At 46.4% G+C, this 11,286-nt stretch overlaps 1 protein-coding gene across 7 annotated transcripts in view; it reads left to right on the top strand.

Moving 5' to 3' along the window:
* Window positions 1–1,081: 1,081 nt before the first annotated feature.
* ABCC5 (ATP binding cassette subfamily C member 5) overlaps window positions 1,082–11,286 on the top strand; it is a 39,628-nt gene continuing 29,423 nt past the window's right edge. For 4 of the 7 annotated variants that reach the window (XM_052687336.1, XM_052687328.1, XM_052687332.1 and 1 more), the window contains exons 1-2: window positions 1,083–1,203; window positions 1,978–2,152. In XM_052687336.1, coding sequence (XP_052543296.1) covers window positions 2,024–2,152 — 129 coding nt within the window. In that variant the 5' untranslated portion in view covers window positions 1,083–1,203; window positions 1,978–2,023. Of the gene's footprint in view, window positions 1,204–1,235; window positions 1,258–1,629; window positions 1,655–1,977; window positions 2,153–11,286 lie in introns of those variants that run through there. The other 3 variants (XM_052687334.1, XM_052687329.1, XM_052687330.1) reach the window with 3 other exon arrangements.

The following is an 11,286-nucleotide window of genomic DNA, read 5'->3' as shown; positions in this document are numbered from 1 at the left end:
TGCAGGAAACCTCTGTGTCACACAGGAACTTTTTGTTCCTGTGTGAACCATGGCCGAACCCATCAGACCCATAACCCCTCTTATGTGAAACACGACCAAACCCATGTATTCTTAAAATCAGCCTATCGCTAATTATGCAACGAAATTATTGCTGATTATCCACGCCTTTGTTTGCAGGAAACTGGACTGTGCTTTCCAGGAGACAAACCCAGCTCACTGCTGTCCTGCAATCGCTGGGGGACGGCGGGCACGGAGCAGGGACAGCACACAGCCTGCGGCCGCCCGGCATCGCACCCTCAATGGCCGCTGGAGCGTTGGGCGGCTCTCGGGAAATACGGCCCTGAGAGATCGAACCAGCGCTCCGCAGCACGGGACGCCTCCGTCCGATTCATTTCTGCGAGCTCCGAGCGGCGGGAGTGGAAAAGCACCGCTCGTGAGGAGGGGCCGAGCCCCGGGCGCGGTTACATAAAGCCTTTCGGCCGGGTGGCTGAACGCGGCTGCAGGCGGGGCGGTGTCACACGAGGACAGGGGATGTGAGCGCACAGCCAACGCCGCCGCCGCCGCTGCTGCCGCTGCTGCCGCCGCCGCCGCTGCTGCTGCTGCTGCTGCTGCTGCTGCTGCTGCTGCTGCTGCTGCTGCTGCTGCTGCTGCGGGGGGGGGGGGTGATTTACAGCCTTTCGGCGGGGAACTTCCCCTTCGCGCGGCTGAAAGGCTGTAAATCACCCCCGAACCAGCAGCCTCTGACAAAGCCAAGAGCGAGGCAGGGCCGTTCAGTGGCACCGGGCTCGGCATGGTGCGGGTGCGCCGTGCCGCCCTGCATCGCCCCACCTCGCACCGCACCGCACCCGCTGCAACCCCGCGGCGCGCGCCCCCCACGCGCGCTCTCCCCGGCCCGCGGCGAACGTTCCAGACCCCCCACGCTGCGGCAGGACCAGGGCGGGGCGCGGGAAGGGGGGAGCGAGACGGCCGTCGCACTCTCGAGGGATTCTGGGAAATGTAGTTCGTAGCGCGCGGCACACCTGGCGGAAGCGCGCGAGGCGAGGACTACATTTCCCGGGAGGCGCCGCGCGGGAGCGGCCGCCGCGGCCCCGCCCTTCTCTCCGCGCGTGCGCCGTGGGGGCGCCGGAACCGCTATAAGGGATGTTGTTTGGCTGCGCGGCTGCTGAGTGGAAAAGCCGCAGTGGGGGCAGTCGGCGGGCGGAGGTGAGCGGGGCCGCCCCGCTCGTTGCCGGCGGCGGGACGGAGCGCTCGGTGCGGGTGAGGGGGCCGCTCCCTGCCCTGCGAGGAGGGGGTCGGGCCCCTCGTCCCTGTGAGGGGAACCGCGGCGCCCGCAGTGCGGGCCGTGCCCGTGGCGGGGGCTGAGCGCGGCGCTGTGGGGAGGGGCGGTTGGTTGGTGTGGGACTTTCATCCTCTTCGGCCTCGCACTGGGGCCCGTGGTGAGGCAGCGCTCAGGGGTGGCCCTGTGCATAAAGCTGGCTCAGGCCTCTGGAGCGAGCAAGTGGTTTTATAGGGAAGGAGTGTTTTCTGCAGGGTGCGTAGGATGACTCATCTTACTGTGCAATATGTGTCTGCAGGGGGATGCGTTATTCTGGACTTGGTGCTGCGAGCTGTGGGGTTTGAGCCATTATCGGCGTTAATGAGGACTTCAGGGCAGGTTTGAGCTGAGCATAGTTTCTGAAGGTTTTAACGCCACGCTGCTGTTATTTAACCTGTCAGACCGCATAATGGTAGTTCTCAGGGGGGGCTGTGACTGTATTCCAGTGCACTGAGAGCCTCTGTGCCATTTATAGGCACCTCAGGGTGTGTTTGAACTAGTTCAGAAGAAGCTGGGATTATGGGACTTTGCAGTCAGTTATTGCAGCTTTATTGTCACAAAACTGCTCTGCAGTTGCTTTCTTTACTTCTAATTACTTTACCTCAACGATTTTTAAGGTGCTGGGTGTGACATCTAACAAAGTGCAATTTGATTCTTTCCAGACTGCCGAGGTGCAAACACAGCTGTAAACCCTGGCGTTTACAGAAGATGAAAGACATCGACATCGGAAAAGAATACATCATACCCAGTCCTGGGTACAGGAGTGTGAGGGAGAGGGCTGACTCAGTGCAGCATGATGAGCAGGAGGGGTCAAGGTTTCAGCATGCTAAACACCAGGTTGGTTTATTTTCTTGTTTGTTTTGCTGTCTTTGCTTATTAAACAACATGCAGCAACCTTTCTGCTGTGCCAGCTCTGCCATAGGTTTACTACCTTGAAGGTCGATGAATGTTCTGTGTGGAAGAGGTCATTTCAAGGAGTACTGTAGTTATCTTTATAAGAAATGCGAGTTCTTAGTAAGCATTTTTAACTTAAATGTCACTGACTATAAACAGAATAACTTTTTTTTTCTAGCATTGAGATCTTGATGTGAATCCAAGCTTTTGTACTTGAGAGTCATCACAACCAAGTAAGAACAGTGAAGAGCTCAGCTTAAATCATGCACCGTTTAGTGCTGGCAGTGGAAGAGAAAACCTTAATCATGGCATGTTTTCCTCAAGGATTACTTTTCTGAATCAGATGTCAAGCATTAATAACATGGTTCGTTCTTATTCAGTATGACTTACTTCCAGCCAGATGGAAAACTGTTCCTTATGCATCTGTACACTTAATGTGGTGCAGTCATAATTACTTCTAATTTAAATAGAGAAGTGAGTCTTGAAATAACCACAGGCTCAAAGCTTGTATGTTGGTGTTTTAAACATGTGGCATGGAGCTTGATGAGAGTGTATGTCCTGCTACCCCAGTGCTGAAGGGCAGATGTCCATTTCACTGAAATGAAAACTCCACATTGGTGGAAAATACAGTCTGGAACTAATTAACTGATGACACTTGAAAACTAATGATATTAACTGATTTAAATATAGAAATATTTTCTTGCATACACTGTTCCTAACCTTTCAAAAAACACTGTAATGCTAATGTATATTTGACTGGAGCTGAGGTTAATGTTGCCTATGTGTAGATTTTCACAAGGACAGGATGTTTGTGAATGTGTTTCTAGGTGTTTCATACGGGCTACCTGTGAGTGTTCTAGTCTGCAAGGGTTGGAAACGGGAAGACTTAACGTATTTGTATGGAAGAACTGTGAAGATTGCTTTTTTTTTAAAGGCTGAAATTTTGCTGCACTGTCCAGGACACTGAGATGCAGTCTGTTTCAGACCAGATTTACCTTGTTTTGTCGAGGCTTAAAGCTTTTGGGCAGGTGCTTTGCATGCAGGCTAGTAGTGCTGCACTGCTGCTGTTGAGATGGGAGTGATTTGCTCTGCAGCAAAGCAGAGCGCGGCTGTTTGTCGTCGCAGGCCCTGCAGCTCCCGGTGTCCCTACAGGCTCTATGACTCAGCAGACTCTTGCTGATGTACAGAGGAAGGTGGAGTGATTGCATTAAAGCAGGCAGTGATGCAGAACTGGGAGCCCTCTGGAGTCACAGCGCGGCTTCTTAACTGCGTTCATTATGGTAATGTCATTGGCTTGCCATCCAGCGAACAGCATCCAGCAGCAGATCTGCTCTGTCAAATTAATGATGACAACGGTGCTGCTGTTGGTGGCAGCTTTATTTCCCAGGCAGTGGAGGAGGGTTAAGCAGTAATTGTGTGGTGTTTCTCCCTGTTGGTCTGCACCAGCTAATTGTTTCCTGGTTTAACTTCTATGGGCAGAATCCTGAGAGCTGGCAAATGTGTCTGAATTGATTTTTTTTTTTTTTTTAAGGTGAGTGAAATAAAATCAGCATTTTTAGTTTTTGAGAGTTGAGAAAGAGCAAGTCCTACAGACATGCACAGTGTGGCATTAACATTTCTGGTTAGGAGGTCCTTCTGATCAGCTTAACTCGATTGCTGTGGTCTTGTTAGCTTTTTTTTTTTTTTTCCTCTACCAGATTTGGTGCCTATAATTGCAGGGTGACAGCTTCAGGTAACTGATTGTAAAACAAGGATTCTGTACCATTTGTGATTTGTAATGCAAGAAAATAGCTGATTTCTTACCTGGAGCTTTTTTTTCTGGGGTAGAAGAATGAATGTAGTTATCTTACTAATGTAAGTTCTTACAAATGGGTCTGTTACTTCACTTGCTAGTTGTCTGGTTCAGTGCTGTCAAGTGTTGAATTAACTTTGAGCTCCAACTTTTGTTCTCTTCTGCTAGCTTGAAGCTTGGATGTTTATAATCAATAAACACAAACAGCGCTGAATTTGTTGCTGAATGTCAGTGAGACTAAATCCTGCTTACTTGCAAAATACTGAGGTTAAGGCTGAGGAACTGTTGTCGTAACACAGCATCCAAATCACATGTTTGCATTAGCACACACCACGCTTCTTCCTTTCACATTGAAATAAGTTCTAGTTCCTGCATTCTTAGCCTTACCACTTTTTAGGGTGCTTCATAGTTCCTTACCAAAGGTAAGCAAAGACTGAATTTTTTGTAGGATTGACCTCTGCCTGTGCAGTCAGCCCAGGTGTGTAACAAAGGGTGCATGCTGTAGCTTGTCAGTGTCTGACCTTTTGGCTTGCATGGGCTGCATTGAGTGAAGAGGAATTGTCTGTATAAACTGTATAATGTAAGTAAGTAACAGCTCCTGTTTATTTTGAGACATGGAAAAAAAGAGGGCAGCAGATGTAAGGCTAGTGGGTTGGACGTGTATGTGGCGTAGCTCTTACTAAGCAAACCAGTGCTTCAGGGGGAAAATGGGTGTCCTCCAGTCCTTGATCCCTTATGAGCCCTGGGACTGCGTCAGCTTAAGCTGGCTTATTGGGCACATGTTGGTTACGTGCTGTTCTCAGAACCCTCTGGAGAGCTGACATGAGAAGGAGGGGTAGGACCACAGCAGTGCAGATGGAGGGCTTAAGCTGTGGTGGATCTCCATCATCAGGGCAGCTGAGTCCAGCACACCATGTAAGGAGCTCTTAATACTCTTAATTTTCTTGTGGAAATTCTAGAGTAGGCTTTTTTTTTTTAACTACCTTGGCCTGAAGATGAAAACCATAAGTTTGACTTGTGTAGCAATAACAAGCTGATGCTGCAAGAAGTCTAAGGAAGTTACTTCACCACTACCTTAAAATCTGATGCGAAGGTTTGGGGCTACTTTGCAGCATCGTAGTGCGTAAGATGGAGTTCTTACTAACATGTTGCATGTGTATCTCATAGCAGAAGGTAGAGCTGCGTGATACCCTGTGAAGTAGACACAGGGCCGTGCTCAGGAAGCACTGGTTAATGGCCCCTGCAGGTGACCACCTCTCATGGGGTACAAGAAGGATAAAATGACTTCGCTTTCCTGTTGTCGCCTGTATTGCAGCATTTCTGTGCAGGCCTGACTACAAGTGAACAAGATGTGTTGATTCTCTGAAAAAACTTTGGTAGGTGAAAGGCTGATTTGACTACCAAGCCAAGGTCCCGAGGCCCCTTCGTGTATCTTGCTCTTCATCTTAATAAAGTTGAAGACAACTTATGTAAGGTCTTTCTGTCTTGACACGTGTGGTGTTCAGTTTTCCTGCTGAAAGAAGACTATTAGTGGGTGTTCATGACTGTAATGGAAGAGAACTTCTAATTCACTTCTTAGAAGCTCAACTGCTGTTCAGTCACAACTATAAAGATCGTTTCTTTGAAAGGCAGGAGCTTTTCAAGCAGGCTTCCTGGAATAATTGAAATTATGCTGCAGTATAAGTAGATCTCCCATTTCCTGGTGCTTAATGAGGATGTTGCTATAGAAATGTAGCCCTCTGAAATAGTTAGGCACTCTGGAACTGAAATTCAAAAAACCCAGTTCTTATTCATGAATAAGCATCTGCAGCGTGCTCTTAACAGTTGATTTTTAGGTCTTTGTTGGAGACATTAATGTAGCTTATAAAATGGGGTGTTAACTACATGTTCCCAATTCATAATACTGTACTAATTGGGTTTATTTTATCTTTGGGGCATTCTTTGGAATGAAGATGACTTCTAGGTTTGCTTGCTGCCTAGCACTGTAATCAGTAGGCAGCACTTGTAAGATGCTATTATCCTACCAGTGAATGGCAATCAAGGGATGCTTTCACATAATGATTTCTTCTTATACCTTTAGGACTCCTTGTTCCCAAACACTTCTGTGCTCTTTTGTTGTATCTGAAATAATTGTAGCTCTTCTAACAGAAGTAGTGTGCCCTGAGGAGCAGGACGAGACCTCATTGTGTCCATAAAATATAATGTAAAATGACAGATAAGAAAGGGAAATAATTTCTTCTGAGAGTAGTTTTGGAGTAGCTAGTTTCAAATGGAGGCTTCTGTGCCTGTTTTTGATGGAATAGCAGGCAAGTGAGTACTTTGTTCCCCTACCCATCACATTTGGAGCAACAGAAGAGGATGAGAAATATGTTCTCATGAAGCAGAGTATTTAAGAACTCAATTTTTGAAACTCTAGTCTGTGTTAATCTTAGGACACTAATGTAAAACGTGTGCTCAAAGCTGGTACTGAATTTGACTGTGTTCAGGATTAGCTTTTGCTGTTGAGGCATAATAACTTCATCTGGAGCATCTGTGGCAAGCCTAAAGTTCAAATTCCTAACAAAATTTGATAGGACTGAATAGTGTTGTACTGCAGAGACTCTTGAAACATGCAGGAAAAAAACACATTGCAGTTTTAACTTGGAGAAACCCTACTAATGTTCCTGTCCTCATCTTGGTCTCTTGTTTTTCAGGTTTGTCCTTGATAGCTTTTTCCAGACAGCAGAATGCGATCAGAACTTGCTGGAGTTGATGTAAATCCTTCAAGCACTAATAGCCTTGAAGTGATTGATCACTGTTGGGCTGTGCAATAGTCAAATCATCTCTAACTCAACCTCTGCAACATCTGGAGTGTCTGAACAGCTCTGAACATGTTCAGAAATAGGGCTGTGAATGTAGCCTGGGTCCTTGTGCCTCGGCTCTCCATGCTTGGAGAAGGCCTTCTGGGCAGCTTAGTTGTAAGCTTTTAGTTGCAGGGACAATCAACAGCTAGGGCTACATCTTCTGGAGGACTTGGTATTTTCATGGTGTAATAAACACAGAACTAAAAATTGCTGCCTGATTTGGCTTCTGTGGGCTGAAGGCTCTCATGGTCTCTGCGCAAGAAGGCACTGCTGTATGTCTGACTCACAGGTTGCAGTTAAAACTGCAGCAGCTTCAGCTGTTCCAGTGTTCACTGCATGAAAAGGTGAAGCTATTTGACTGCTGTACCAAGCTGGCAAAATGTTGGACTTGTCCGTGTCACTGGTGTTGGGCTGTAGGCACATATAAAAGCAGAGCAAATCTGGATGTGCTTATTTCTGAAACTTATAATAGCTGCCATTATACTGTCTGTATACTTGAAGATCTCTTAACTGTTAATAGCAGCCCCCACACCAGTGCAGTATTGGATACCTTATTTTCTCAGATTATAACTATGTAGAAGGTCATAAAGCTGAGTTAATGTTGCCACAAAGCATTTAAAGAAATAAACCTGAGACAGATACAAATGTGTAATGAGATCTGAGGCACTGATAAAGTGATTCATGGTGACTAACTAGGAGATGCACCAGACCTGATACAGCCTTCTCAGTAGTGCTGTAGCTGAGCAACTGATGTAGCAGGGAATGTAGGAGATTTGAATAGTTGAGTTTTGTGGACTGTGCCTGCAAAAAGTGCTGGACAGCTGTAAACCCAGCAAGGGTGAAGTTTTAAATGGAGAGTCTAGGGTATATGCTGTCAGTAAGGTGTGATGGAGAATCAGTAACTCTTATACACTGGAGTTCTACAGTGCATTTTATGTGGTATCTGACCAAATGCAGCATGGTGTGTGGAAACTTTCTGTTAGTAGGTCTCTAAAACGGTGGTGGAGTGCTAGGCACAGCCCTGTGGCTGTCATGGAAGCTCATTAATATGGATCTAAGAGAGTTGCCAGGATGATCTAATGGGCCTGGAGAACCTAACTTGAAATGAGTCAAACCTTTTCTGTGAGGAGTTCTGGTACTTTCAGATACTGAGGTGGTTGTCAGTGCTCGTATCCTGGGGTTAAGGCGAGTTGAGGTCTGGACTGCACGCTTGTTTCACAAGCAGTCTGTATTTCAGTCTGATTTGAGACTAAGATAAAGGATGTCAGAGTCAACTTATGTTAGGAGCCCTGAGGTATTTCTGAGCTTACTGGTTCATTTGCCAGTTGAGCAGAGTGCCCTTGAGTTTGGAAGCATGTATTGGTACAGAAAGGATTGTAGAGTAAAGGCTGTATAAGGCCTGGTAAGCACCCTGGTGTCAGGGCTTGTGCTGTCATTCCCTGCTGGTTTCACTGCACAGCACGTTGAGTTTAAGACTCAGTGACTATTCCTGACTTGATAACATGCATATCTTCTGTTGTGACCTAGCTCAGGTGTGTCCTGACTGAAGATATTAGTCTAAGAACATCTCAGCAGCTGAGCGAGTCAGGAGCCAAATGTTCAGGTTGTGCTGGTATGGTTGCTCATTGAGGAGCTGGCTCCCCAGCTCTGTGCTCAGAGCACACTTGAGGTGCTAGTTCTGTAAAGCAACTCACAGTTCAGACAGATCAATATTTTCCTTCAACAGGGTCTGCTGTTGCTCAGCTGTTGATGTGTGCAGCTCCAGTGCTGGGTAAGAAATACACAGGCTCAGATCCAAGTGGATCCCGTGTCATTTGTTTACAGGATCGTGAGTGCTCTTCTGAATGTGAAACACCACATGGATTCATGTACACTAGAAACCTGAACGGGGCACAGCTGCTAATCAGATGCATACACAGCAGCTGCTGTTTTAAAAAAAAACTGAAATGAATGTCATATGACCAACCATGTATTTCTTGGACTGTTAAAATAAGTGGGTTTTCCAAGGCAGAGGTTAGACTGTATTGCCTCGGTGCTAATTGAGGATTCAAGGGCAAGGTCAAATAAATAACGTTCTTGGAATAAACTGATGTATTTGTCCTCAGCTAGGACTCTGTGCAGGGAAATGCTTCAGACTCACCACAACCATACCTACCGTGACTTTGTTTGGCTATAGTCTAGGTACTGAGAGACTGCTGCTCTAACTGGAGGATTTATAAGCTCAAGACTGGCTTTGAAATCCTGACTCAAGTACTAGTACAGCTTCTGCTCATTAAAAAAACACAAACACAACTGTGGAGCTCTTGTATAATGTCACATTGCAGTGTGTTAGAGTGTATGACTGGATTTTAAGCTCTTGAATCACTATGCTTTTGTAGGAAGTCAGAACATAACAGTTCTTGTTTTCTTAAGGAAAAGACAGCACAGCTGCTCTTCTAGGTGTGGATATATGGCCAGTGCTATGAGGAGGTGTTCTTCCCTATGGCAGAAGCTGAGAAGCAGGCAGAGACCTCTGCTTGTCAGGAGGCAGAAAAATAGAGACCCTCATTTCTTGCCTTAATTCACTGCAGCAGTCCTGGAAGCTCTCTGATGACTCCCTCCTGTTGGTGCTGTGCGAATTCTGCTGCTGCCTGTGCTGTGTGATCAGTGCATGCATGTGTCTGAAGGATCAGTGGCTCTTTTCTCACACCCATTGCCTATTGCTGTTTCTTCTCCCAGGAGATGTCATGGATGAATGATGCACCAAACTAGTCTTGAAAAGCTCATGTTCTCATCGGGCAGCGTATTATATAGCATTATACTTAGAGTAGGCTGGGAATCTAATGCTGCAAATCCTCTTAATTCTGTAGATCATACACTGCATCAGATCCAGTGAAAGGAGAAGAGGGCAATTGCAGTAATGGAATACAAAGTCAAAAGAGCACTTGCTGCTTTACCAGACAAAAGCAAATGTTTTGCAGTCCCACGCACTGACACTAATACCTCACTTCCAAATGCTCTTAGTTCTGGTGATGAAAGCAACAGTACTTCAGCAATGGCTTGTGCAGCCTGTAAAAGTGGTGTATTAAAACCTTGTAGAGCTTTCCTCCCTGGGATGTTAAAACCTCGTGTTGTGGGTGGCATCCCTGCTTGTGGCAGGGGGTTGGGACTGGATGGACCCTTCCAACCCAAGCCATTCTGTTATTCTGTGATACGCTTGGAGAGAGTCAGAAGAACTGCTGGGAAGGACACACTTCAGAGTGTTGCTTCAGTTCTCAAGCTAACTGGGATCAATTGGCCCTATTCTTCTCAATCCCATGGAAAGTAGTGACTAATCTTGCTTTGAAACAGCAATCCTTTAATGCAGTTTCTTAAATATGAAGCTTTTGTTCAGCCCAGAGTCCTCATACAGAGAATGTTCTAAGCATCACTGAACAGGGCTGGTAATCACTGGATTCAGCACTTCTAGGTGTGCTGGCCTAGTCCTGAGCTGCACTGTGCTTGGCTTCATCTTATTGGGAATTTGAATGTAGGAGTGAGGAGGCCTGCTGAGCTTTGCCTTGTAAATAGGAGGGGTGGGAGTTGCTGTTCTGCTGTATTGCCAACTTGGTTCTTTACTGCTCGAATAAACCAATTTTAACTGTACTGTTAAATTAGCCGCAGTAGCTTTAATATTCAGTGTCAGCTGCAAGCACTTTTGAATAAAACTTTGTGTCTCTAGTTTGCCAGAAGATGTCTAGGTAAAAGAAGAGATTTTCTTCCTTCTCTGTAGCGATCTGAACCCTGGAAGGTCTGCCTTGCAGAAGATGAGATAGTGATTGTCTGACTGGTGGGATTTGATTTGCATGTTGACTGCAAACAAATCCAGTTCTTTCTGCAAGAAAAGTAATGGATGGAAAATCTGCTTTCTCTGGTTTTGCTGTTGTCATCTGATGCTACAATTTACAAACCAATAAATTGCCACAGCCTCTGCTAAATGTGAGATTGCCTGTGTGAAGGGCTGTGACCTTGCTGGGTTTTTTTTTCTATATCTGCAACACAGCTGCCTCCTTTTTCTTCACCTGCTTCATCAGCCCTGCCAAAATAAATGCCCTTGTTCCCTGCTTAGGAAGATATGTCTATAAAAGCTGCTATTTCTGGCTCTGCCTTGCATCACTGTATGTGCTTCCCATCACTGTGAGCAGTTTGTTGACCTTGTACAAGGAAATGATGATTACATCTGCTGGTAGGGTTTTGTTGCCTGTAGTTTGCATGCAGTCAGAGAGGGGCAGGTGTGTAGCGACGCTGCCCCAGAGTGTTCTCAGCAGCATGCAGCAGAGGGATTATAAGCTGAATGGCTTCCTCATTTGATTTTCTTCACTGTCTATTGAATTGTACTAGCCTGCCCCCAGGTGTGGCACGGCTTCATCAGATGCCAAGCACAGAGCCATTTCTTCTGTTAGAAGCTGCCTGTGCTTTCAGGG

Source organism: Tympanuchus pallidicinctus, unplaced genomic scaffold (assembly GCF_026119805.1).
Source record: "Tympanuchus pallidicinctus isolate F22 unplaced genomic scaffold, pur_lepc_1.0 scaffold22, whole genome shotgun sequence".
Taxonomy (NCBI): domain Eukaryota; kingdom Metazoa; phylum Chordata; class Aves; order Galliformes; family Phasianidae; genus Tympanuchus; species Tympanuchus pallidicinctus.
This window is presented reverse-complemented; position numbering and strand designations above follow the sequence as displayed.